The 24,131-nt window shown below is 45.9% G+C and overlaps 1 protein-coding gene across 6 annotated transcripts in view; it reads right to left on the bottom strand.

The window, feature by feature from the left end:
- The window catches only part of CDON (cell adhesion associated, oncogene regulated), a 120,025-nt gene that overhangs the window by 20,762 nt on the left and 75,132 nt on the right, over nt 1–24,131 (bottom strand). For all 6 annotated transcript variants that reach the window (XM_044281999.1, XM_044281998.1, XM_044282000.1 and 3 more), the window contains 7 exons: nt 16,183–16,309; nt 8,037–8,312; nt 7,777–7,923; nt 7,093–7,236; nt 6,702–6,977; nt 3,817–4,086; nt 1,779–2,135 (listed from right to left, as the gene is read on the bottom strand). In XM_044281999.1, coding sequence (XP_044137934.1) covers nt 1,779–2,135; nt 3,817–4,086; nt 6,702–6,977; nt 7,093–7,236; nt 7,777–7,923; nt 8,037–8,312; nt 16,183–16,246 — 1,534 coding nt within the window. In that variant the 5' untranslated portion in view covers nt 16,247–16,309. The remainder of the gene's footprint in view (nt 1–1,778; nt 2,136–3,816; nt 4,087–6,701; nt 6,978–7,092; nt 7,237–7,776; nt 7,924–8,036; nt 8,313–16,182; nt 16,310–24,131) is intronic.

Genomic DNA, 24,131 nt, shown 5'->3' with positions numbered 1-24,131 from the left:
CACACAGATCTCCTCTAGATCTGTCAGGTTTCGGGGCTGTCGCTGAGCAACACAGAGTTTCAGCTCCCTCCAAAGATGTTCTATTGGATTTAGGTCTGGAGACTGGCTAGGCCACTCCAGAACCTTGATATGCTTCTTAGGGCTCTTTCCCACTTGCGTTCTATTCTTCTGGTCTGGAACTGAAGAATCCTGATCAGTTTTATCCTAATGCATTCTGAATGGAGAGAAATCTGTTCAGGATGCATCAGGATCAAACCACTGCCGCTATAGAGTAATGCGCCAGACTGCGCTGCGCTTGATAGGTGATGGCGTGTGTCCACACGTCTTGCCGGGGATGCGCATCCCTGGTTAGACGTGTGGACACACGCCATCACCTATCAAGTGCAGCGCAGTCTGGCGCATTACTCTATAGCGGCAGTGGTTTGATAAAGGCCATCTGGGCCGAAACGTCACATTTTGACGCTGCTCTTCAAATAAACAGAATATCATTTGACGCATAAAGCTGGAGTTTGTCTATTTCATTACTATACAGGGTGGGAACCCGACTCCAAGCGACTACTTCCAGAGTGCCAGGAGGTTGACATCTCTACTTAATACAGTGCAGTCACCCTGTCCCCTTCGCAGAAAAGCACCCCCAAAGCATGATGTTCCCACCCCTATGCTTCACAGTAGGGATGGTGTTCTTGAGATGCAACTCATCCTTCTTTTTCCTCCAAACATGACGAGTGAAGTTTAGACCAAAAAGTTCTACTTTGGTCTCATCTGACCACATGACTGTCTCTCATGCCTCCCATGGATCATCCAGATGGTCATTGGCAAACTTCAGACGGGCGTGGACATGTGATGACTTGAGCAGGGGGCGTGGACATGACGGCGTAGTGTTCTACCGACAGTGACCTTTGAAACTGGGGTCCCAGCTCTCTTCATGTCACTGACCAGCGCCTCCCTTTTAGTTCTGGGCTGATTCCTCACCTTTCTTATCAGCGATACCCCATGAGGTGAGATCTTGCATGGAGCCCAAGTCCGAGGGAGACTGGACAGTCGTCCATTTTCTAACAATTGCTCCAACAGTTGATCTACTTTCACCAAGCTGCTTGGCAATTGCCCCGTAGCCCTTTCCAGTCTTGTGGAGGTCCACAATTTTGTCTCTGGTGTCTTTTGACAGCTCTTTGGTCTTGCCCATGGTAGTAGTTGGCGTCTGACTGACTGTGGGGTGGACAGGGGTCTTTAAAGAGCTCAGACAGGTGCTACTAAGTTAGATTAATGAGTGGAGTAGTGGTGAACTTTTTGAAGGCACAGGTCTTTGAGAGCCAGAATTCTTGCTGTTCCTCAGGTGTTCAAATACTTATGTTCAGCAGATCAAGGCAAATTTTTGTTAAAAAAAAAATCATACAATGTGATTTTCAGATTATTTTTTTGTATTCTGTCTCTCAGAGTGGGATTGCACCTACAATGTGAATTTCAGACCCCTCCATGATTTCTGAGTGGGATAACTTGCAAAATCACAGGGTGTTCAAATACTTCTGTTCCTCACTGTAATTAGAACTAAATTATAAACCATGATTCTAATCTTGCCACCATATATATTTCCAGTCACATTCAAAGCCAAGTACAGAACTGGATCGGTTTCAATTTACCAAAAGACTGGTGCATTGTAGGAGCCAGGATAATGCACAGAGTTACACCTAAGCTGTCATTGCAATGCTGAGAATGTTTATCTTTTCACTTTGGATGTGATTGGAGTAGAAAATTCACTTTGGGCATAGAAAGCAACTCACCAACTGTCAAGGTGGCTTCTGCTCGTGTCCAGCCAAACTGATTGGACGCCTCACAGACATATTTCCCAGCATGCTGTACTGTGACTGCTGGGATATACAAGGAGCTGGATCCGGCCTGAGACATGATCACATGCGCTGGGTCCTGGTTGGAACTGACTGAAGTTCTGGACTGCGATGCCTTGCGAGGTTTCGGACGCAGGATCTGGGAAGGGTGACTACTAATTGCGCCATTGCTGTCGAACCAGCGGATGAAGGGTGTGGGGTGACCAGTGGCGTTGCAGGTCAGGGTCACCCAGTCTCCAATCACAACGCTCACACTTGTAGGGGGCAACACAATAGTGGGCCTGGAGCCTGATTCTGCAAGGAGTTAAGGTTTAGGGAGTCAGTGATAACAATTACATAGGATTCAACACAGCAATTACAGTTCCTATAAGTTACCTAAAGCCCTGAATGGTAATCCCCTAAATGCAATTCAGGAATCACCCCCATGACTGATGACACCCGTACTGGCTGAACGGAAAACAGCAGCGATTATAGGTATCATCCAGCTCACCTCGAATCCTGAATGGTAAATCACATCCCATGTATCCCTGTATAATTTGCCATTTAAGAGTTAAATGTGTTGTCTGACTTCAGAAAATGACATCTATCATGTAGAGAAAGTGAATACAAGGCACTTACAGACAACTCCTTTAAGCCCTTTTACTACCATGATGATTGGCAACAGGATTCGCAGAGGAAGTTAAAACTAAGAACCTCCGGACGGTCTGTAGAATTGGCCAGACCCTATGGTCTAGTTGATCATCCATTTTGTGATTTCACCCCCCCCCCCCCAGTCAGCTGTAGTTTATCTTTGTAATTTTTTTTCTTTTATTATGCTCGTTATAAACGGAGAAAGTCCTGATTAGCGTCAAAGATCTCAGGAACTGTTGCAGTAAATATTTCTATTATTTAAGTCCAAAAAGGGAAATCCTGCCACTTCCTGTTTGATACAATCTGGGTTCTCAAAGTCAATTTTATACAATTTGTTACTTTGTATTGAAGATCTGTTTTTTGTAAGATCTGACAGCAGGTGGCGCTAGTGCATTGCCCTGTATGTAATGGACAGGCCACCGTAACAACATTTAATGGAAGAATCAATCAGAACCAACAGTAAATGCTGCAAAATAAGTATCTAATTTGCAAAGGAGGGAATACTTCCTTAAGGGTCCATTCACACGTCTGCAATTCTGTTCCGCATTTTGCGGAACGGAATTGCGGACCCATTCATTTCTATGAGGGCCGCACGATGTTCTGCCCGTATCCGGAATGGCGGATCTGCACTTCCGGGTCCGCAATTTCGTTCCCGAAAAAAATAGAACATGCCCTATTCTTGTCTGCAATTGCAGACAAGAATAGTCATTTTCTATTAAGTGGCCGGCAATATGCGGTCCTCAAAATGCAGAACGCACATTGCCGGTGTCTGTGTTTTGTGGATCCACAGATCCGTGGATCTGCAAAACACACACGGACGTGTGAATGGAGCCTTAGGCTACTTTCACACTAGCGTTTTTGCTGGATCTGGCAGGGTTCAGCAAAAACTCTTCAGTTACTGAGAATACAACCATCTGCATCCGTTATGAACGGATCCGGCTGTATTATCTTTAACATTGCCAATACAGATCGTCATGAACTTCATTGAAAGTCAATGGAGGACGGATCAGTTTTCTATTGTGGCAGAGAAAACAGATCCGTCCCCATTGACTTGCATTGCATCTGTCTTGCTCTGCATCCCAGGATGGAAAGCAAACTACAACATGTTTGCTCTCCGGTATGGGAACGCAATTTTGGAGCATTCCGTTCTGTTTAGTTCAGTTTTTTCCCCATTGACAAAAAATGGGGACAAAATTGAAGCGTTTTTTTTCTGGTATTGAGACTCTATGACGGATCTCAATACCGGAAAACTAAAACGCTAGTGTGAAAGTAGCCTTAGAAATGGAAAATGTCACCATGCCAAGTATGCTCACTGGACCCCACCTCCATCAGTCATTATGCCTACCTGATTGTACCCGGAGTCTTGCTGCCGACTGTACTGCTCCTACTCCATTATCCGCCATACACTGATACATCCCGGAATCTTCCCCCATCACATTGGCAATGTGAAGTTTGCTCCCCAAAGGGCGGAGGCGTGATGAAGGAGAAACCGTCTTGGAATTGTGCAGCCAGGTGATATTAGGAGATGGAATACCCTGTGCCTCACAAATAAAGCTGACATCGCTGCCTAGCACCACAGACTGGTCCTCAGGGGGCTGATAGATAGAGGGACGCTCTGCAAATAAAAATAAAAAATAGAAAAAAGGTTAAAAAAAAAAATCATACGATAATAAAATAGTCCAGACATAATCTATTAGCTGAAGCGAAGGACAAGAACAACATCTAAGGTAACAGGTCAGACTACCACAAATCTCCCCTTGTAATTCTTCCAAGACAAAGGCAGCGCATTACCACAGCAAATCACTATGAAACGCCACAGCTATTCCACGGTAATTTAGCCATTCACCATGGTGCATGTTCCCTTTAAGACAAACTGCACAAGACACATTTAACAAATTGCTATGAAATCCTATGTGATCTGCTTAAGAGGGAACACAGGCTCCTTTAAGTTTTGATATCTTACAGCTGCACAATGAACACTGCACTAGAGGGCGCTATAGCAGCCACTGTCAACCAACTCGCCATACAGTAGAGCCCAAGATGGTCAAATGACAATGCTCTGTGGCCCTTATCCCCAAGAAACCAGTTTCCTCCTGGATGGGGCCAACCTATTTAGCCCTTTAACCTGACCTCAGGTAACCAGCTAGTAGACTGGACAGGTGGCTCCCTATGTCAGTATTTTTTTGAGGTTTTAGTCCCAACTGGGCTACTTGTGTCTCCTGAACTACTCTTTACACAGAACCCATTGGCATAAGTACTGGTTTTTGGCTGGACAAAAAACGTTGCCGAATCAGTTTCTCATGGCTAACGATTACTCATGAATTGTTGGGACATAGGGGGCTGTTTCATGTGACATGGGATGAGGGGCAATCACCCCAAAACAGCTGTCTGAAGATGAGATGCTGGCTTATTTTATATTCGAGTCATGACTTAAGGCCTATTTAAAGGGTGGAACATTGACATATAGGATAGCTGCCTTATATTTGGTGGCATTAGAGGCAGAGCTCGTTAAGAGCTCATTTGCATCCCTTTCTTCCCAGAATTCCATAGGAGCATGTATGGCCTATAAGTCTCCCCACGCCGATTAAGGTGCTCTCTCCCCAAGGAGAGATAGTCCCCCCAAATGGGATATAAGGTCCCATATGATGTTCCTGCACAGGGGCCCACTACTATTTCCTGCCCCTGATGCAGCTAGTACATTATTGTAATTTTCCATGAATGCCAGATCAGAGGTGTTGCACTTCACTGTGGAGAAAATGAATAAAAACTGGGCAAATAATGAAACTGAGGATTTTCATAAAACATAATATCCGTATATTTTCTTAAGATTTTAAAATTTCACTCTGAGCTTTGTTTTACTGCTGAAATGACTGGAACCGGGACAATGTACATAATATATAAAAAAACTGTCGTGAATGTAAGAAAACAAGTCCAGTGCCAAAAGGAGCTGTAGACTGGTGCGAGCCACCACATCTGGAAGTGACACGTTCCTGCATTGTGCTGAGTTACACAACCGGAACACTCAGAGGTAACTATAGATCTGTGCCCTGAGATATGGGGGATAGCGGTAATGGATGTGATCAGGAGGTGGTATAAATCTCTGGCTTTAGCAGCTGTCTCCATGTGATTAAGGTTGGACTTTACTCTGTGGACATAATGCCAACTGGGCCCTCTGCACGCTCCATCCATCACCACGACACCTTGTCGAACATAATCGAGGGTTTGTTGTGGTGGCAACAGTAACGTGCCAGCAAGGATGTATGCTTTCTGCTGCCAGCTGCGCAGGGTCCCAATGCCAAAGTAATGAGTGTGTCTATTACATAAGCCTGGAAATAAATCCAGATAATTGCAGAGTCCAGACCTCAACGTCGACATAGGAAAAACTAAAAATGAAAGGCAATGTCCAACAATATATATGTGGAATAAAGCAAAAATAAGAGAAGACTGGCTTCTCCATTTTATCCCATGAGGCCACATATAGTGGGTATCAAAATCTATAAGATACCCAATATACTCTTATAGCATACGGTGCATTTTACAGACCTAGTGAGAAGTTGGAACCATTCGTCTATATGGTCCCTTGGACTTCCAGATTCAGGCATTCTTTCTGTAACACCATTATTGTGATTTTCTGTGGGCATACCGCTCAGATATCTACCAAACCTTTCTTGGGGGCAGGCTCTCTTTGGGCATCGCACCTGTCCTCACATTTCTGACTTAGCAAATACATGTATTCGAGTTATAATAACCGAGATATCTTTTCTCAAAATTTGTGATTAATAAATTCTGGAACATCTATTCTTATGACTATGATGTGGCATTCCTTTATTATTCCTGCTAGAAGTTCTGAATCAATTGCTAGTAATTAATTTATAACTTCTAGCTGGAGTAGTAAAGTAATGTCACAACATAGATTCATAAGAATAGATGCTCCACGGACATGTCAGGAGAGGTTACAGATCCTGTTTAAGAAACGTAGGACCTATAGCTGCAGTCAAGGGTTTAGTGGCTGTAGTCAGCTTTACCCAAAACCTGCTAAATAAGAGGATGCCAGTATTATAAATGGCATATGATATGCGAAGCCCTTGTACATATTTTGCACTGGGGCCTAAAAGATCTGTTCTTGAACTCCAAATTGCTTCTCATAGTCTAAGAAAATCTTGTAAAGTCAAGAGTCACAATATAAAATCTTCCATATAACAAAGACATAACAGGAGTTCTGGTTCTTACCTAGAATGGCGACTGTATAATTGACAGAAGTTGTAGCTCCCACCTGACAGGAGTAGTTACCCCCATCCAGGGCTTCCACATCCTCAATCACTAGATGGGTGTACCACAGTTTCCTCCGATCATCTGCCATAGCATTGTTTCCATCTTTATACCACTGAATGTTCAAATCGCTTGCTCCCCCACCTGCACATTCCAGAGTCACAGAATCATGTAGGTATACGGACAACTTGTGAGTGACGACCGGATGCATGACACTGGCATCTTCTTGAGGTCGATCTGTCCAGAAAGAGAACAAAGTGCTATATAAGGACAAGCGCCAACTTCACGCTAGGCCTAAAGTAGGCTGAAGGGTATGGGTCTATCCTTCCTGCCACCAGTGTATGGCACTCACCGCTTATAGACAGCTTGTAGACCGAGGGGCTTATCTTTCGCTCGTGAGTCATTGGATTATAGGCAGCACACTTATAGGGTCCGCGGTCCTCCAATGAAACACTGAAAATTTGGAGATTTCCTGAGGGTAAGATCAGGTACTTATCTAAAAACATTAAAAATAAATAAAAGTCATCATTATATGTATTGACAAGCAATGTCCACCCTACTTGACCAACTATGATGGTTTGGAGATATTCTTGGTTTATATGGTGCTGGTTTAGTTGTGTGGGGAGCTCCATTGGGATGAGACAAAACTGGGTACTGGCAGCTCCTCTAAGCCTTCATAATGGAAATTATTGAAATATTGAATGGCCTGTATTTCTATATGCAAGGGGAATACATGCCACATAGGCAACCAATAAAGCTGTAAGGAGGTCCAAGAGATGTGAGGGCCAGCATTAGTTGGCTTCGCCCAATTTTCCTAGATTCTATGTTAAGCACCACGGTGGTCCCCCCATCCAAAATCAGGGTTGTCATTAGATGGATTTTTGGGTGCCATGGCTGTAGAACAGCCTGGGTCCAGAGGAGGATTCTTTGACACTCCTGACCCATGTGGAATGTAATGGTATGGACTAGTACTAGCATGTAGTGTAGGGGGCATCTGTCTAAGTAAAAGCACAAAGTGTCCTATATAGTCACCCACCAGTCGATCGGTCCAGCCATTTCCCTTTGACTTTATAATGCATCTCAGCATGGGGGGCACTGCGGGGAGTGCTGCAGTTAATAATCACGCTGCTTCCTTCTTCAGCCACCAAGGTGACTTTTGAGGAGTTTGCAAAATCTTCCAAATCTGCAAGGCAAGATGTGAGAATGTCTCGTGAAGGGGCCTATGTTGCTGGAGGGGAGGTCACTGCATTTCAGGTTCATATGCTACACTTCAGACCTCAGGACCACAATACTCACATGCCATAGACACGACTGCGGGTGCACTTATTATAGACCCAGCACTAGAGTTCATCATGCACTGATACCGTCCAACATACTGGGGAGTAAGAGCTGGGATGGTCAGGTGCCCAGACTGAATGGCCACATCCTGGCTTTGTCGTCTGTCCAACAACTTTTCATTAAATAACCATGAAATGTGTAGCTGTGGTGACTCTGCAGAACATAATAATGTCACCACACTCCCCGGCTTCTGGACAGTGGAAAGGGGTTCAGACAGAAAGCGAAGAGTCACATCTAAGAAGAAGGAAGAATCACAGTTATTTCGTTGTGATGATGCAGGGAAAATCAATACGACCTGTAGATGGCGTAGCTCATGCATTTACCAAAAATCTAAGAATAGTCTTATAATAGCAGGGTTTATCTAGGAGTTTAAGAAATGGCGCTAAGAGCAGGAAATGATAAAAAAATAAAAAAGCAACTATTAGCGTTTATATCCTCGGCCACTCCAGAGCCCCCACTGGTCTTTAGTTTCCTGCAGCGGAGACATTCTGCAGCTTCAGGTGAGTGTGGAAGCCAATCACTGCTGGTCTCAGTGGTCTTTTTCTGTACATGCAACAATCACCACTGAGGCCAGTGTCTGGCTGCAGCGATCACATGGATGTATGACACAGACACGTCATTACTGCAGGAAAATGAAGACTGGCAGGGACGACTAAAGAGGCAGAGGTGAGCAAGTTTATTTTTTTAATAACATATTGGGTAATAGTTGTTTGTTTCCTTTAATACATTTTTTTGCTCGTAGCTTTAAACATGAAATTAACTGGGTACATACATCACTCTACTGAACCTGAGTTACATCCTGTATTATACTCCAGAGCTGCACTCACTATTCTGCTGGTGGAGTCACTGTGTAAATACATTACATTACTTATCCTGTACTGATCCCGAGTTACATGCTGTATTAGGCTACTTTGACACTCGCGTTTGGTGCAGATCCGTCATGGATCTGCACAAACGCATCTGTTCAGATAATACAACCATTTGCATCCGTTCAGAATGGATCCGTTTGTATTATCTTTAACATAGCCAAAACGGATACGTCTTGAACACCATTGAAAGTCAATGGGGGACGGATCTGTTTTCTATTGTGCCAGATTGTGTCAGTGAAAACGGATCTTGAATTACAGTTGCAACTGAAAAATGTCAGTAAGAATAGGACCAGATAGTTTTTCCTACAGAAGATGACTGTACAGTAACTGCGGCTGTTCACCAGTATACTCCTAAAAACTAGGATGTCTGACGTGACTGCTGCCCAGCACAGGACCAACTATATATTGAGATTATCAGTGGCCACACTAAGTCTATCCCATCTAAAGACTGGTTTACGCTGGCACCACGCAACAATGATTTTGCTACTGAGAGAAAATGAGCGCGCCGATTCCAAATATGAACTCTGAATTTGCCTGATACGTCTAGATTTTAACCCCTTAAAGAGAACCTGTCACCTGGATTTTGGGTATAGAGCCCGAGGACATGGGTTGCTAGATGGCCACTAGCTTATCCGCAATACCCAGTCCCCATAGCTCTGTGTGCCTTTATTGTGTATAAAAACCGATTTGATACATATGCAAATTAACCTGAGATGAGTCAGAGTTTGAAAATATGACTCTTCTCTGGTCACACAAGTAAGATATGACTCTTTTATGTTATCTTGCATATATATCAAATCGGTTTTTTTACACAATAAAAGCACACAGAGCTATGGGGACTGGGTATTGCGGATGTGCTAGTGGCCATCTGGCAACCCATGTCCTCAGCTCTATACCCAAAATCCTGGTGACAGGTTCCCTTTAAGGACCCTGGGATTTACCATTTTTGCGTTTTTGTTTTTCCCTCCCCGCCTTCCCATAGTCCTAACTTTTTTATTTTTCCATTCACATAGCCTTATGAGGGCTTATTTTTTGCGGGACAAGTTGTACTTTCTAATGGCACCATTTACAGTTGTATACCATGTAGTAGGAAGCTGGGAAAAAATTCCAAATCGAGTAGAATTGGGGAAAAAAATGTACACTGTACTGTACACTATGCAGTAAAATTGACCTGTTATCTTCATTTTCCAGGTCAGTACGGTTACAACAATACCACACTTGTATAATTTTTCCGAAAAGGCCCATAAACAAAAAACTGGGTGGGAGCTGTGTCCCCCAATGAACGGAAGAGAAACAGATTTTACTGGGATTACAAAAATCAAGTTTTCTCATCTGTCTCACTGGGGGACACAGGCATTGACCATGGGACGTTTCATAACAGTCCCTGGGGGTGGACTTAACTATAACCCACCTGCCAATCAGAGAACCGCTGTTTGCAAAACTCTACTCCCCAAAGAAGCGTCAGGAGATGCAAAGGTGTGCACCCTGTAAAACTTAGAAAAGGTATGCAAAGACGACCAGGTTGCCACTTTGCACACCTGAAGGGCCGAAGCCCCGTGATGCATCGCCCAAGAGCCTCCCACTGCCCGAGCCAAATGAGCAGTCACCCAGAAGGGTGGGGGACGGTCCTTAACGCGGTATGCTTCCACAATAGCCAAACTAATCCATCTGGAAATGGAAGTCTTTGATGCTGCCAAGCCCTCGTCTCGGTCCCTCTGGAATCACGAACAGGGAATCCATCCACCTGAAAGATGCCGCCTGGGACAGATAGATACGCACTGCACGCACCAGATCCAGAGTAGGGAGCGACTGCTCCCGAGGATGAGACGGGTCCGGACAAAATGAAGGAAGAATAATCTCCTCGTTTAGATAGAATGTCGCCACCACCTTCGGCAAGAAGGACTGCACAGGGCAAATGACCACCTTATCCTGATGGAGGATCAGGAAGGGTGACCGACATGACAGAGCCGCGAGTTCCAACACTCTACAGGATAGAAGTATTTGCAACCAAAAAAGCCACCTTATAAAGACAGGAAGCACAGAGACACCTGCTGCAAAGCCTCAAATGGAGAAGATTGGAGAGCGTTGAGCACTAGCTTAAGATCCCAAAGATCCAATGGAGGACGGAAGGGGGGGGGGGGGCGCAGCATGTGCCACCCCCTGCAGAAAAGTCAGAACCTCCGAAAGCGAAGTAAAATTTTGCAGAAAAATAATAGAGAGAGCCGACACTTGCCCTTGAGAGCCAGCCCCAAGTCCATGCCCGACTGCAGAAAACCCAAAAGTCGCGGCAAAGAAAAACGAACGGGAGACAGCCGTCTCCGCTCGCACAAACTAAAGTAGGACTTCTAAGTCCGGTGGTCGATTCTGGAACATGACGGCTTCCTGGCACAAATCATAGTCTGCACCACTGCATCCGAAAAACCCTGAGCCTTCAGTATGGTGGCTTCAACAGCCATGCCGTTAAATGTAGCGACCATAATTTCAGGTGGAACATCGGCCCCTGTGACAGCAAGTCCTCCCGAAAAGGAAGATGCCAAGGTTTGTCGGCAAGAAGTGCGACTAGGGATGCATGCCACACCCTGCATGGCCAATCTGGGGCCACGAGAATGACGGGCAGTCCCTCGGACCTGATCTTCCGGAGAAGACACTGGAATGAGAGGAAGAAGCGGGAACACTTAAGGAAACGTGAACTTACTCCACGGAATCACCAGCGCGTTGAAGTCCTCGACCTTGTTGTTGAAGCGTGAGGCCATTAGATCCACATCTGTCCGACTCCACCTCTCGCAGATGTCCCGAAAGACCTGCGGGTGAAGAGCTCACTCGCCGGGATCGAGGCGCTCCCGGCTGAGAAAGTCCGCGATCCAGATGTCTACGCCTAGAATGTGAACTGCCGATTGATGTATGCCACCGCCTAGGAGTTGTCGGACTGCACCCGCACTGGGCAACCCCTGAAATGGTCAGCCTAGTGTAGCAGAGAGCCGAATTGCCCTCCACTCCAGAACATTGATTGGAAGGGAGCACTCCTCACGTCCCCCCAACCCCTGAGGCTTGCGTCCATTGTTAACACCCTCCAATGGAGAGGGAGAAACGAACGCCCCGATGTCAACATCGGAGAGGCCATCCACCATCTGAGGGCCCGGCGCACTGGGGCAAGGAGATACATTGGCCAATCCAAGGAGTCTGAGGAGCATTCCCAGCTGTATAGATTGGCTTGCTGAAGCGCTCTGGTATGGAACTGAGCATAGGGAACTGCTTCGAAGGCAGAAACCATGTGCCCCAGAGCCCGCATGCAGCAACAAATGGGAACCGGAGCTGGCCACAACAATGAGCGAATCTGAAGATGGAGACCGGCCTGACAAGTGTCCAGTGTCACCAGGATGTCATCTAAGTAAGGGATCGCCATGATCCCCCTGGCATGCAACAGGGCCATGACTGCCACCAGAACCTTTCGTAAAAGGTTGAATGGGAGGGCTACAAATTGATAGTGAAATGGACCCACTGCGAACCGGAGAAACCTCTGATTACTGACGCATATGGGCACATGAAGACAAGTGTCCTTGATGTCTATCGAGAACAGGTACTCCCCCGGTTCCATGGACGCAATGACCGACCTCAGTTACTCCATCCGGAATCTGCGGACGCAAAGGAAACAGTTGAGCGCCTTGAGGTCTAGAACGGGACGGACCGTCCCCTCTTTTTTGGGAACCACAAAGAGATTGGAGTAAAACCTCTGAAAACGGTCTTGCGCAGGAACCAGAACAATCACACCTTGCTGCAGCAGCAGCGTGTGAATTGCCAGAAAAAAATAATCTGCAGCTGCGGGTGAGTCCGGAGGAGACGGACGAAAAAAACGGGAGGGGAGGATTTGAAATCCAGTTTGTAGCCCTCTGCAATGACCTCCCACGTATCTGAGACGTGAGCCAGCCAAACATGCCGAAACACATGAAGCCGGCAGCCCACCCAAATGGAGGGTGCCGGGAGCCCCCTGTCATGCAGCGGAGCTCTTGTTGACGGAAATGCCCTGTTGACGGAAATGCCAGGAAGGCCACGGCTTTAAGGAAGGCTTGCGCTTCTGGCCTGCGGCCGACTTATCGGTCTCTCCCTTGGGGCCGTAAAAATTCTGAAAGGGACGAAAAAAAGGCTTCCGCTATTTTGCCTTATTAGACCTCCCCCTGTTCTGAGGTAAATGGGTGCTCTTACCACCTATAGCGTCCAAAATGATCTCATCCAGGCGCTTACTGAAAGGTCTGCTACCAGTAAATGGGAGTTTCCGCATTGAAGCCTTATCTGCCACCCAGCATGAGAGCCATAGGGTACGGCAAATAGCCACCAACAGGACATAAACCTGGCCGTGTCCAAGAATGCTTCACAAATATATGCACTGGCATGCGAGAGCAGCAGGGCCACATCTATAAGTTTCTCCGAGGGGACTCCCGACTCAAGACCCAGACGTAAGTTATTTGTCCACTCCCCAATAGCCTTGCTCACCCATGTAGAGGCAAACACCGGCTGCAGTGCTTTGCCCATTGCTTCAAAGGCAGATTTTGCAAGCGCTCCAGCTTCTTATCTTTGATATCAGAAAAAGAAGCCCCATCCGCCATTGGCAAGGTAGTATGTTTAGCCAAGCGGGAAACTGGCGGGTCCACTATAGGTGGAGCCGATCATTTCTTAGTCAATCCTCCGGAAAAATATAAAAAGGAAAAACCTGAGCTGGCAGATGACAGAGCGGGATCTTCAACCTGCAACGTCTCAATAACTGCTGTCATTAAATTGTCCACCATGGAGGATAGTTTGGGTGACAACATCCTCATCTGACCCTCTCTCCTCGGAACATGCCTCTTCAGCTGAGGACATGTTGGAGTGAGACTCTCTAGCAGGAGGAGGAGAGGTCGAGGACACGGGAGACAGAGAACCCCTTTTGGGGGGAGAAAGTTCTGGCCCATTTTGTGGGGCGGCTGTGATGGGCACGAGCCCCATGATGCCCAGAGTCAGAACTGTCAGAAGACTGCCTTGCCAACAAATGCCGCAATATATCCACAATAGCTTTGTTGGTATTGGAGACATCCTCTACCACCCTAGACAGGGAACGCGCCTATTCCGGTTCTTCCGTAGGCAGCAGGAAGCAATGGGTCCAGAGCCGAGCCGCTTGATGGCGGAGCAGCAAATGTAAAGCAGAGGGAGTCTGACTGAGAGGATGGAAATTTTGCACAGGCAAAATGACGCACCAACGGGACTGCCTCCTTCGGGACCTGGGGCCTGGGTTCAGACATAATGACACCCCTGTGACCCCAATGAGGCAAATGGGAAGGTTAGGCCCTGCCAGAATGGACAAACAACACTTACCCAGCCTGTGTCCCTCCAAACGCCAGTCAGACCCTCATTTCCTGCCAGGAGCTTTAAAAATCCAGAAGTGGGTGGAGTCCACTCCCCCACTGCTCTGCTGCTGACGTGGGGGCAGGGTGAACACAATCCCCGCCTCAGAAAAATGCCTGTCCATCCTCCCAGGCCACGCCCCTCTCTCAGGACAATTATAATTAAAATCTCTCAGGACACACATTCTACGCAGCAGGAAAGCCTACAGTCGCAGGCCGCACAGAAACCGGGGCCTCGAATAATAATGGACCCAGAACCAAGCCGACGCGCCGACATAGGAAACGGTGATTCATCAGGTAAACCCCGCCCCCTCCTCTCCTGGTGTGCTCCAGAGAACGCAGTCAGCCCAGGAAGCCGCAGCAGACGCGCGGCGTGTACAAAGAAAGCAGCCACCCCCTTGCTGCAGCAGCGTCCCAGGTATGTTAGATTGCTGCCCAAGTCCACACGTGGGGAGGAGGGAATACTGGCCAGGGTCCTGGAGGGGGCACTGGAGGTGGTATTGAGGTAGTTACTGGAGGGAGGGTGGAGGGGAGCACTGCTCCTACTCACCTATCCGACGTCTTCTTACCCCCTGACTCCAGCCATATCACCATCTTTGGTGTGCGGCCCCTTGGTGAGGGACGCTACACCGGAACAGAGGGGACTTTCGCTGGGGCAGTTGTGGTGCTGCGCTTGCTGTCGGGAGACAGAGGTTTTTACAGTGACCTCTGGTCCTCCTTTTCTTCTAGAGAGCGGGAGCGAGCAGGGGGTTTAGGTGACCCCTGGTCTCCTGGGAGGAAGTGCAGGCAGTTTTACCTGGACTGCCTGAAGCTTACCACTAGAAAAAAAAAGAGAGACAAAATTTGTAAATCCGCAGACCTGCAACGCAGGAAGTTCTGCCTCCTACAGACACTAAGCTAAAACTGATTAGCTTGGTCCCTGCAGGAATGGTATAGCTGAAGAGGGAGGAGCTTACACTTTGTGTGCTTAGTGTCCGCCTCCTAGCGACAATAGCTATACCCATGGTCAAAGCCTGTGTCCCCCAATGAGACGGATGAGAAATATGACCATAAGAAATGCAAAAGCAGATGCCTAAAGCACTTTTAACAGTACTGGGCCTTGCTCAAGTAAGACTTTTAAACTGAAAAACAAGACTTTTTGAAATTTTGTTATTCCATTACATTTTCATACACTGTTTACTACGCAAACTTTGATGTAGATCAGGTAAATCAGACGTGTTACAATTCTGACTTCGGATTTGTAATCCGCACACTCGATTTAGTATAGGACAAATGGTTTTTGCCCAGTAGCACAGGAAAAGTTTTTTATTGTTGCGTGGTGCAATTGCCTATGGTTCAGCAAAGGGAGGAGCAGCATTTACATGCAGCAATCATTCCCCCTGCCTTGTATGGTTGCTCGTTCATTGGGCATTCTTGCAAACACACATCACAGATAACTGCTCCGATCCTTGGCCCAGTGTAAAAAGGTTTTAAAAGGGTTGTCCAGGATTTTACTATTAATGACCTATCCTCAGTATAGACCATCAATCTATTATCGGCGGGAGTCCAACACCCTGCATATCAACCAGTCGGCTGTTTTGGGGTAGCTTCGTCTATTGTGTAGTGACCAGATCTCGTTATGCATACATTTCAATGGGAATAGGGCTACAGTACCCAGCTCCAACCACTAAACAGCAGATTGAGCTTTGTAGTTTTGGCACACACTTCCGGAACCGGAATTACTGGCGAACAGCTGATCGGTATATGGGTGCGGGGGTGTCAGACCCTCACTGATCAGATACTGATGGACTGTCCTCAGGATAGGACATCAATAATAAAATCATGGACAAGAGCTTTCAACATTATGACAAACTATTCATGTACCTGAATCAGCCCTTGTGGACAGAAGTGAGAGACAAAGCAGCAGATGCCACAGTCCAAGATGCATAGCGCCGGGTCACACCGATGCACAGGGCAAATGTCTGGGAGAGCAGGGAGAAGCCAGTACAGTCTAGAAAGAAAAAACAGAAAAGATAAGAGTGGGGCACCCTTAGGGTGCAGGCAGACAATACCACACTAGTACTCAACCTACATGCACATAATTATAGACAGGGGTACTTGCTCCTTGTTTGCCCCGGTCTCTTTCCCGTGATCCTGGAGTTAGTTACCCGCACTCCTGATGTAGAACCCATGGGGAGGGAATCCTGGCAACGGCTCTTACCACCGATTAACATAAGCATCAAATGGAAGCACTCCACAAAATAAGCTTCTCCATCAGTACTACACCCAGAAAACCCCCAAGGCCTCATGCACATGAACATTGTTTGGGTCCACATGGGAGCCACATTTTTTGCGGCTTGGATGCGGACCCATTCACTTCAATCGTGCCGCAATAGATGCAGATAGCACTCTGTGTGCTGTCCGCATCCGTACCTCCATTCCGCTGTCCCGCAAAAAACAAACAAATGATGTCCTATTCTTGTCCGTTTCACACACAAGGATAGGACTGGTCTGTTGAGGGCCAGGCATTTCATTCCGCAAAATGCAGAACTCACACAGCCAGTATCTGTGTTTTACAGAACCACGATTGGTGGACTGCAAATAACGGTACTTCTGTGGGCATAAGGCCTAAGGGCGAGTTCACTTCACTGCTAGATCCGCTACGAGAGCAGAACAATAAAAATAAAGGATTACTACATTCAGTTTCTGTTCAGGAACCTCTTTCTTTTTTTTACTGGACAAAAAAAGTCTTGAATATAGGACGTTTCTGCCCAGTCTTTTTGACAGAATCTCCAAGCGTACCATTAGAGGACTCTTCCACCCCGAGATGCCTCAATAACTCCAGCACCAGAATGATGCCACATTCAAACTCTCCACAGATTTGAGTTTAATATGCAGAGACACCCCGTAGAATCGTGTATTACACCCGGCATAAATGGACGGATGTGACCCTTTCTGACTGGGGCAACGTTGTTACCATTCCAGGAGCAGCAGCTGGTTGGAGGCAGCAGCTGTCCGGGGTTTATTTTACATTCTCTTGGTTCAAGGGCAAGAGCCATCCATAGTGCGAAGAGGAGAACATGGTAACACTTCACTGAAGAGAAGAGCAGGAGGGCAGGGACTGGTGCCAGGGTATATACCATGATGTACACACCAGTACATCAATGGCCAGCATTATTATATACTGAAACTTTATCATATACATCTCCAGAGGCAGAAACCCTGGTCCTGTTGGAAAGCAGTCTAGTACAGTGCAAGAGACCGAGATCTGGGATATATAAAGCTTCCAGAGGATTGTCTAGAATGGATACAATGTAGCTGGGCAGTTGTGTGAAAAAGACCAAGTCAGAACAGGTTTTCAGCCTCTAGATATAAACAGGAATGTTGCAAGCAGCAAGCAGAGATCCTAAAAATCTTGAAGAAATGGAAAACAAAATCAGTGAAGGCCCCTTTACAGGAGTGGATAATTGATTAGATTGAGCAACAAATCAAAGTAGCAGAAGTGTTTTTAAAACAATGATTAACTTGTGTCCCTTTATATCCTATTTCCAGCTATATTATCAGTCTCGGACTGGGGTGCCTAGGGCCCACCAGTAAAATGTACTTTGGGGGCCCACCATACGGATACATCCAAATATGACCTGCTCACACGGCAGCAATATGCTACCAGATGATTGAATATGAGGATCCCTGCTTTGAGAAGGTAGGTCCTGGGAAGAAGAGGACACTGTCAGCTTTCCTCTATACCTAGAAATCATCTCCGCTCTGATCGTGTCTATAATAATAAACTGGGGAGTGTCTTTAATAATCTATCCAGTTTCTTATATGAACATAGGCTGGTTGAGGTGCTGTACATTGAATATATGTACATGTGAAACTCAAATATTGTGCAAAGTTCATTTATTTCAGTAATGCAACTTAAAAGGTGAAACTAACATATGAGACTCATTACATGCAAAGCGAGATATTTCAAGCCTTTATTTGTTATAATTTGGATGATTATTAATTACAGCTTATGAAACCCGAAAGTCATAATCTCAGGTACCCTTTGCTCAGGGGGTATGGATTAGGCTACTTTTACACTTGCGTTCGGAGCGGATCCGTCTGGTATCTGCACAGACGGATCCGCACCTATAATGCAAACGTTTGCCTCCGCACGGCCAGCGGACATCCGAACGCTGCAAGCAGCGTTCGGGTGTCCGTCTGCTGAGCGGAGCGGAGGACAAACGGTGCCAGACTGATGCATCCACTCAGAATGCATTAGGGCAGTACGGATGCGTTCGGAGCCGCTTGTGAGAGCATTCAAACGGAACTCACAAGCGGAGCCCCGAACGCAAGTGTGAAAGTAGTGTTAATTAGCTGACTAGAGTGTGACACTTTGAGCCTAGAATATTGAACCTTTTCACAATATTCTAATTTTAAGCTGCATTAATGCAATTCCTTTTAATTTGCATTACTGAAATAAATTGACTTTTGCACGATATTCAAATTTTTCGAGTTTTACCTGTATGTAGTGCAGCATGTTATGTGAAACTTCTGCAGGGGGTGGGAGACTAGGGGCCTACCTTGCTCAGGGGCCCACCGGGAGATTCACCTGTACACCTGTCGGCCAGTCCGAACCTGCATATTATTACAATACAAACTGAGGGAAGCTGTAGATGCAAAGTGAAAAATCTGCCCAATTTATCAGGCATGGGCCAGGGTTCAGTTTTTGCCCTGTTACCAATATTGTGATCGGTCTGACAGATCATCATGTGCATTTACTGCTACCAGCTGTGGCGGCGGCAGCAGAAGGCTCCAATCACCCACAAATGTCATAACAAGGAACATAGCAAAGGCTCAGGCTCCTGGGGATGGGGTGGGGGATGGCAATATCATGCCATCTATGTGCAATGCTCAGAATAATAAATGTATAGAGTTAAAAAAAATGAAATAGTATATATCCCTGACCATCCAAAAATCCAGAATGTTTGATAGCCAGGCAATCTGGTTCCACTGACAGATGAAAAAAATGCTACAGGTTTAAATCCCTTTGGCCTCCTTCACACGAACGTGGGCTTCCCGTTGCCATATTGCAGAACGCATTTGCGGATCTGCAATACACGGGCGCCATTCTGCTTCACGGATGCGGACCCATTCTCTTTAATGGGTCTGCAAATCCGGAGATGCGGAATGGTGCGGGTACGGAAGCACGAAACGGAACCCTACAGGAGCACTACAGAGTGCTTCCGTGGGGTTTCGTCCCGTACTTCGTTCCATAAAAAGATAGAACAGGTCCTATCGCGGAACGGATCGCGGACCTATTAAAGTGAATGGGTCCGTGATCCGCTGCGGCTGCCCCACTGACGGTGTTCATGCATTGCAGCCCGCATTTTGCGGGCCTCAGCACAGCCACGGGGCGCACGTGTTTGTGTGTAGGAGGCCTTTGAAGGGGTTGTACAGAATGAGAAAAGCATGGCTGTTATCCTGCATAAAAAGGTCACACCTGTCCATGGGCTGTGTCTGATATTGCGGCTTGTGTTTATTGAACAGAATGTGGCTGATTTGCAATACCACACACAACCTGTCTTCAGCTGTGGTGTCATTTCTGGAAGAAAGTATCCTAATGGTGTTCGGCAGAGACAGTAACAAGACCTTCCGATTAGGCTAGACTACTGTTATACTAGTCTCTTTTGCCTAATTTAGGCCACTTGAGAGTAATGTATGTGCACCCTGACCATTGGTACAGTACAAATATACTAACTTAATCCTTCTATATAAAGAACTATTGCACAGGATATGGAGAAGAGAAGGCAAAAAGGAAACTGTACTAGAAGATGGACTGCAAGTTACCAATACCCAAAGCCAAAATTAAACAAATACAATAATGTATTACAAATACAGCAAAATACATTAATAAATTAATAATAGTAAATAATTAAATTAACAAAAAACATAAAACAAAAAATAAATGCCCTATTTAAACAAATATACATAAAGTAATACAAATCCTAAATAACAATACAAAATTATAAAATAGTTGAATGCATATATAAAACCCTAAATAAGAAAAATAAAAAAAATCCTGAATAATGAAATAAAGATAAAATAAGTAAATCTAAATTAAAATCACTAATTTTTATTTTAAATAAGTAATAAAGTAGTAAGTACAATAAACAAATGAATGAAATACACTATTTACAGACACTCCAGGCTCAGTTTTCCTTATACAACACACAGTAAAGGCTTGACCCAAATTTACATTATATTACAATCTGCAATAAAAAACACTGGATCAAGAGGTCATATATCCAGGCTGAACCCCTCTTCCCATGTCACACGGGTCTCCTGAGTGTTACCTTTGTAAAGGTAGAAGAGCTGACAGGTTTCCTACAGAGAGAATAAACTGACACATTCCTTAGGCCGGGGGCTCCTTGGTGATTGAAGAAAAGCTTTTATCCTTTGGCTGTCTTCATGCTGTTCCCTTGGCTGAGATTCCAAGTTGATTTTAAAGTATCCCACAGGGCCCTCATCGCTTCCCCTGAGAGCGCCCATTCACTTCAGATGCCAATGTATGAGCAAAAGATGAAGGCTTCCAAATGTCCATTATAGGCTGAGACCATGTGGCAGCCGTAATTCCCCGGGCAGTGGTTTCCAACCTGCAGCTCTCCAGCTGCTGCAAAACTGCAACTCCCAGCATGTCCCATCCAGCTGCCCACATATAAGTGAGGTTCAGTCACTGAGACATGAGGCACATGGTGTCTCCCACCCAATGATGATACTAGGCCTACAGTCTTAAAACGACCTTCTGGTTCAAGTAAAAAAATAATCACATTAACTAGAGAATGGTCAGAACACTTACATGGTCCCTCCTTCTCATCTGCTAATTCTTGGGCTCCTTTTCTGTCATCCAAGATGGCCTCACCGCTTCTGAGACTACCTGATGGCAGCCCAAGGCACTTCCTATTGTGCAGCCATGCTCATGGATTGGCCAGCACTGTTCACGTGAGCAGTACTGGCCAATCCAAGGGCAGCAGAAAGTGTTTGGGCTACTAAATGTACAGTATGCACCAGGTAGTGGGCTGCCATCTTGAATGGCAGAAGAGGAGCCTGGGAATTGACAGATCCGCAGCTACTACAATGGAAAGGTGGTAACCATATAGGTCTTCTGTTTGTTCCTCAGTTTATGTGAACTTTTTCTTCTGAATCAGAGGGTCACTTTCAGTATAAAGTCTATGTTGTTTGACAGGATGAATATGCATTGGTACCAAACCCTTTTAAGATTGTAGCCAGAATACAACATGGTAACCTTGTTGCAAAGCATCATGGTCCAAGCCATGGTCTTACAGGCCATGTCAACCTTCACCATTTCGGCACACACATCTATATGTTGCACTGACGTAAAATAAATGATTAGGAATTACAAGAAGCCGTCTCATATACACTTGAATAGGAACTAGCCGTCCCATAGAGGTGAATAGGATGGCTCGTAATTACACCTGCTCACCGCTGCGATGTCACCAGCAAGCAGGTAAACAATAAAGAGAAGACAGTGCTGGCATGGCGCGTGACTTCTCTTCAACCAGCTGATCGGTAGGGGTGCCGGATGTCAGACCTCTGGCAATCTTATATTGATGACCTATCCTGAGAATAGGCCATCAATAAAAATAACTTGGACAAGCCCTTTAACCAGAAAAAAGGAAAAATATCTCAGCCTCCTATTATACTCACTATCCATCCGCTCAGGCACTGTTCACACTTGTGTTAAATTACCGCAATATATTTTTTGCACCAGTTAGACACATCACCACAATTTTTTTCCGGAAATAACGGAAGTGGATAGAGCACATAACTGAACCGAACAGAGATGAACAGGCTCCACTGAGTACTGAGGCCTGTTTAGTTTCCATCTGTAATCCTGTATTTTAACCGGACAAAAAAGTCCTGCATGCAGGACTTGTTAGTCTGGTCTTTTTAGTTAAATTTGCCACGGAGACCTCAAATGGAGCCTCCAATGCAGAGGTGAACATGGCTCGCCCTTATGCAATCCGTCTGTCATGGGGCATAAAAGCACATCAGGCTATGTTATTTTAACCACACAATCCTCTCCTAAAATACTCTGTCCTGCTGTGGGGACCCTTCCCCATTGACCATAAGACTCTTAGTTTGTGACTTCCCGCAAGATCAACGCACAACTTTTGTAAATATTCTGTGCTGATGGGACAACAAAGGGCATAAAGGAAGTTACCTTTTATTATGTTGAAAAAATAATAATAATACATTTCACAATTAACACTGTGAAATTTTATTATAATGTGATTATTCCTGAATCCACAATAAATACCACAGGAGAGGCTGATTGATGTACGGGGCTCCCTAACAGGACAGATAGCCTTGTCGTTGGCGGACAGAAACAGATAATTATGTACAAAATGCATTTTTCAAGAACTTCACATTTATAATGCAGCATTAGCACATTTCTATAGTGACTATGGCAGTATTGTATTTACTTATTATTTGTGTTTGCAGAGTGCTGTTGCATTGTGTTGTTTGTTTTTGCTTTTGTGCTTTCAGCCATGGGGACGTGCACCTGCGCATTGGGATGTGCTGACTAACCCCCACTTTTTCTTTTCTTTGCTGACAGGACAGATTATATGAAGCACAGAGGAAAGTTACTTTTCTTCGTCAATTTACCATAAGAAAGAAAAAAAAACACAAAAGAAACAAAAAATATTTGCTGTGGCTGGACATGGCCAAACATAACATTTATGTTCCCCCCCTCCATAAAAAGGCGCCCGACTTTAAACTGCTGTCAAATGTGCTGAGAAAATGAAGAACAGATGAAGTTGAAGAGAAGGCGCAGACGAGAGGGAAATGTTTGTTTACGAACAGAAAAGAAAAACCGCTACAGAGCGTTCCACCAACAAAGCGGAATGACTACCAGAGCATGACCATCTATCTACTCACTTACTCTCTAAGTGACCCCATATGTCAGCATGTTCTTGTCCTGTTGTCCCATATCAGAATATCTCTACTCTCATCCCCAAGTGTCAGCATGTCTGCCTACTATCATCCCCAAGTGCCCTTGTCCTTACTTCCTAGTGTTTGCGTGGCCTTGTCCTGTAACTCCCCCTAGTGTCTGCGTGTCCTTGTCCTATCACCCCAAGTGTCAGAATGTCCTTCTACTGTCACCCAAGTGTCAGTGTTTTCTTGTCCTTCCCTCCTAGTGTCAGCAGGTTCTTATCCTGCTGACCCCAAGTGTCAGTGTGTCCTTATCCTGCTGACCCCAAGTGTCAGTGTGTCCTTGTCCTGTCACCCCAAGTCTCAGTGTGTCCTTGTCCTGTCACCCCAAGTCTCAGTGTGTCCTTGTCCTGTCACCCCAAGTCTCAGTGTGTCCTTGTCCTGTCACCCCAAGTCTCAGTGTGTCCTTGTCCTGTCACCCCAAGTCTCAGTGTGTCCTTGTCCTGTCACCCCAAGTCTCAGTGTGTCCTTGTCCTGTCACCCCAAGTCTCAGTGTGTCCTTGTCCTGTCACCCCAAGTCTCAGTGTGTCCTTGTCCTGTCACCCCAAGTCTCAGTGTGTCCTTGTCCTGTCACCCCAAGTCTCAGTGTGTCCTTGTCCTGTCACCCCAAGTCTCAGTGTGTCCTTGTCCTGTCACCCCAAGTCTCAGTGTGTCCTTGTCCTGTCACGCCCCCCCCCCTTCCCCCCCAGTGTCAACGTGTCCTTGTCCTGGCACCCCAAATGTCAATGTGTCCTTGTCCTGGCACCCCAAATGTCAATGTGTCCTTGTCCTGGCACCCCAAATGTCAGTGTTTCCTCCTGGTGTCAGTGTGTCCTTATCCCGTCAATCGCCCT

The sequence above is a fragment of the Bufo gargarizans genome, chromosome 2 (assembly GCF_014858855.1).
Source record: "Bufo gargarizans isolate SCDJY-AF-19 chromosome 2, ASM1485885v1, whole genome shotgun sequence".
Taxonomy (NCBI): Eukaryota; Metazoa; Chordata; class Amphibia; order Anura; family Bufonidae; genus Bufo; species Bufo gargarizans.
The sequence above is the reverse complement of the archived record's forward strand: the minus strand, read 5'-3'. Positions and strand labels throughout refer to the sequence as shown.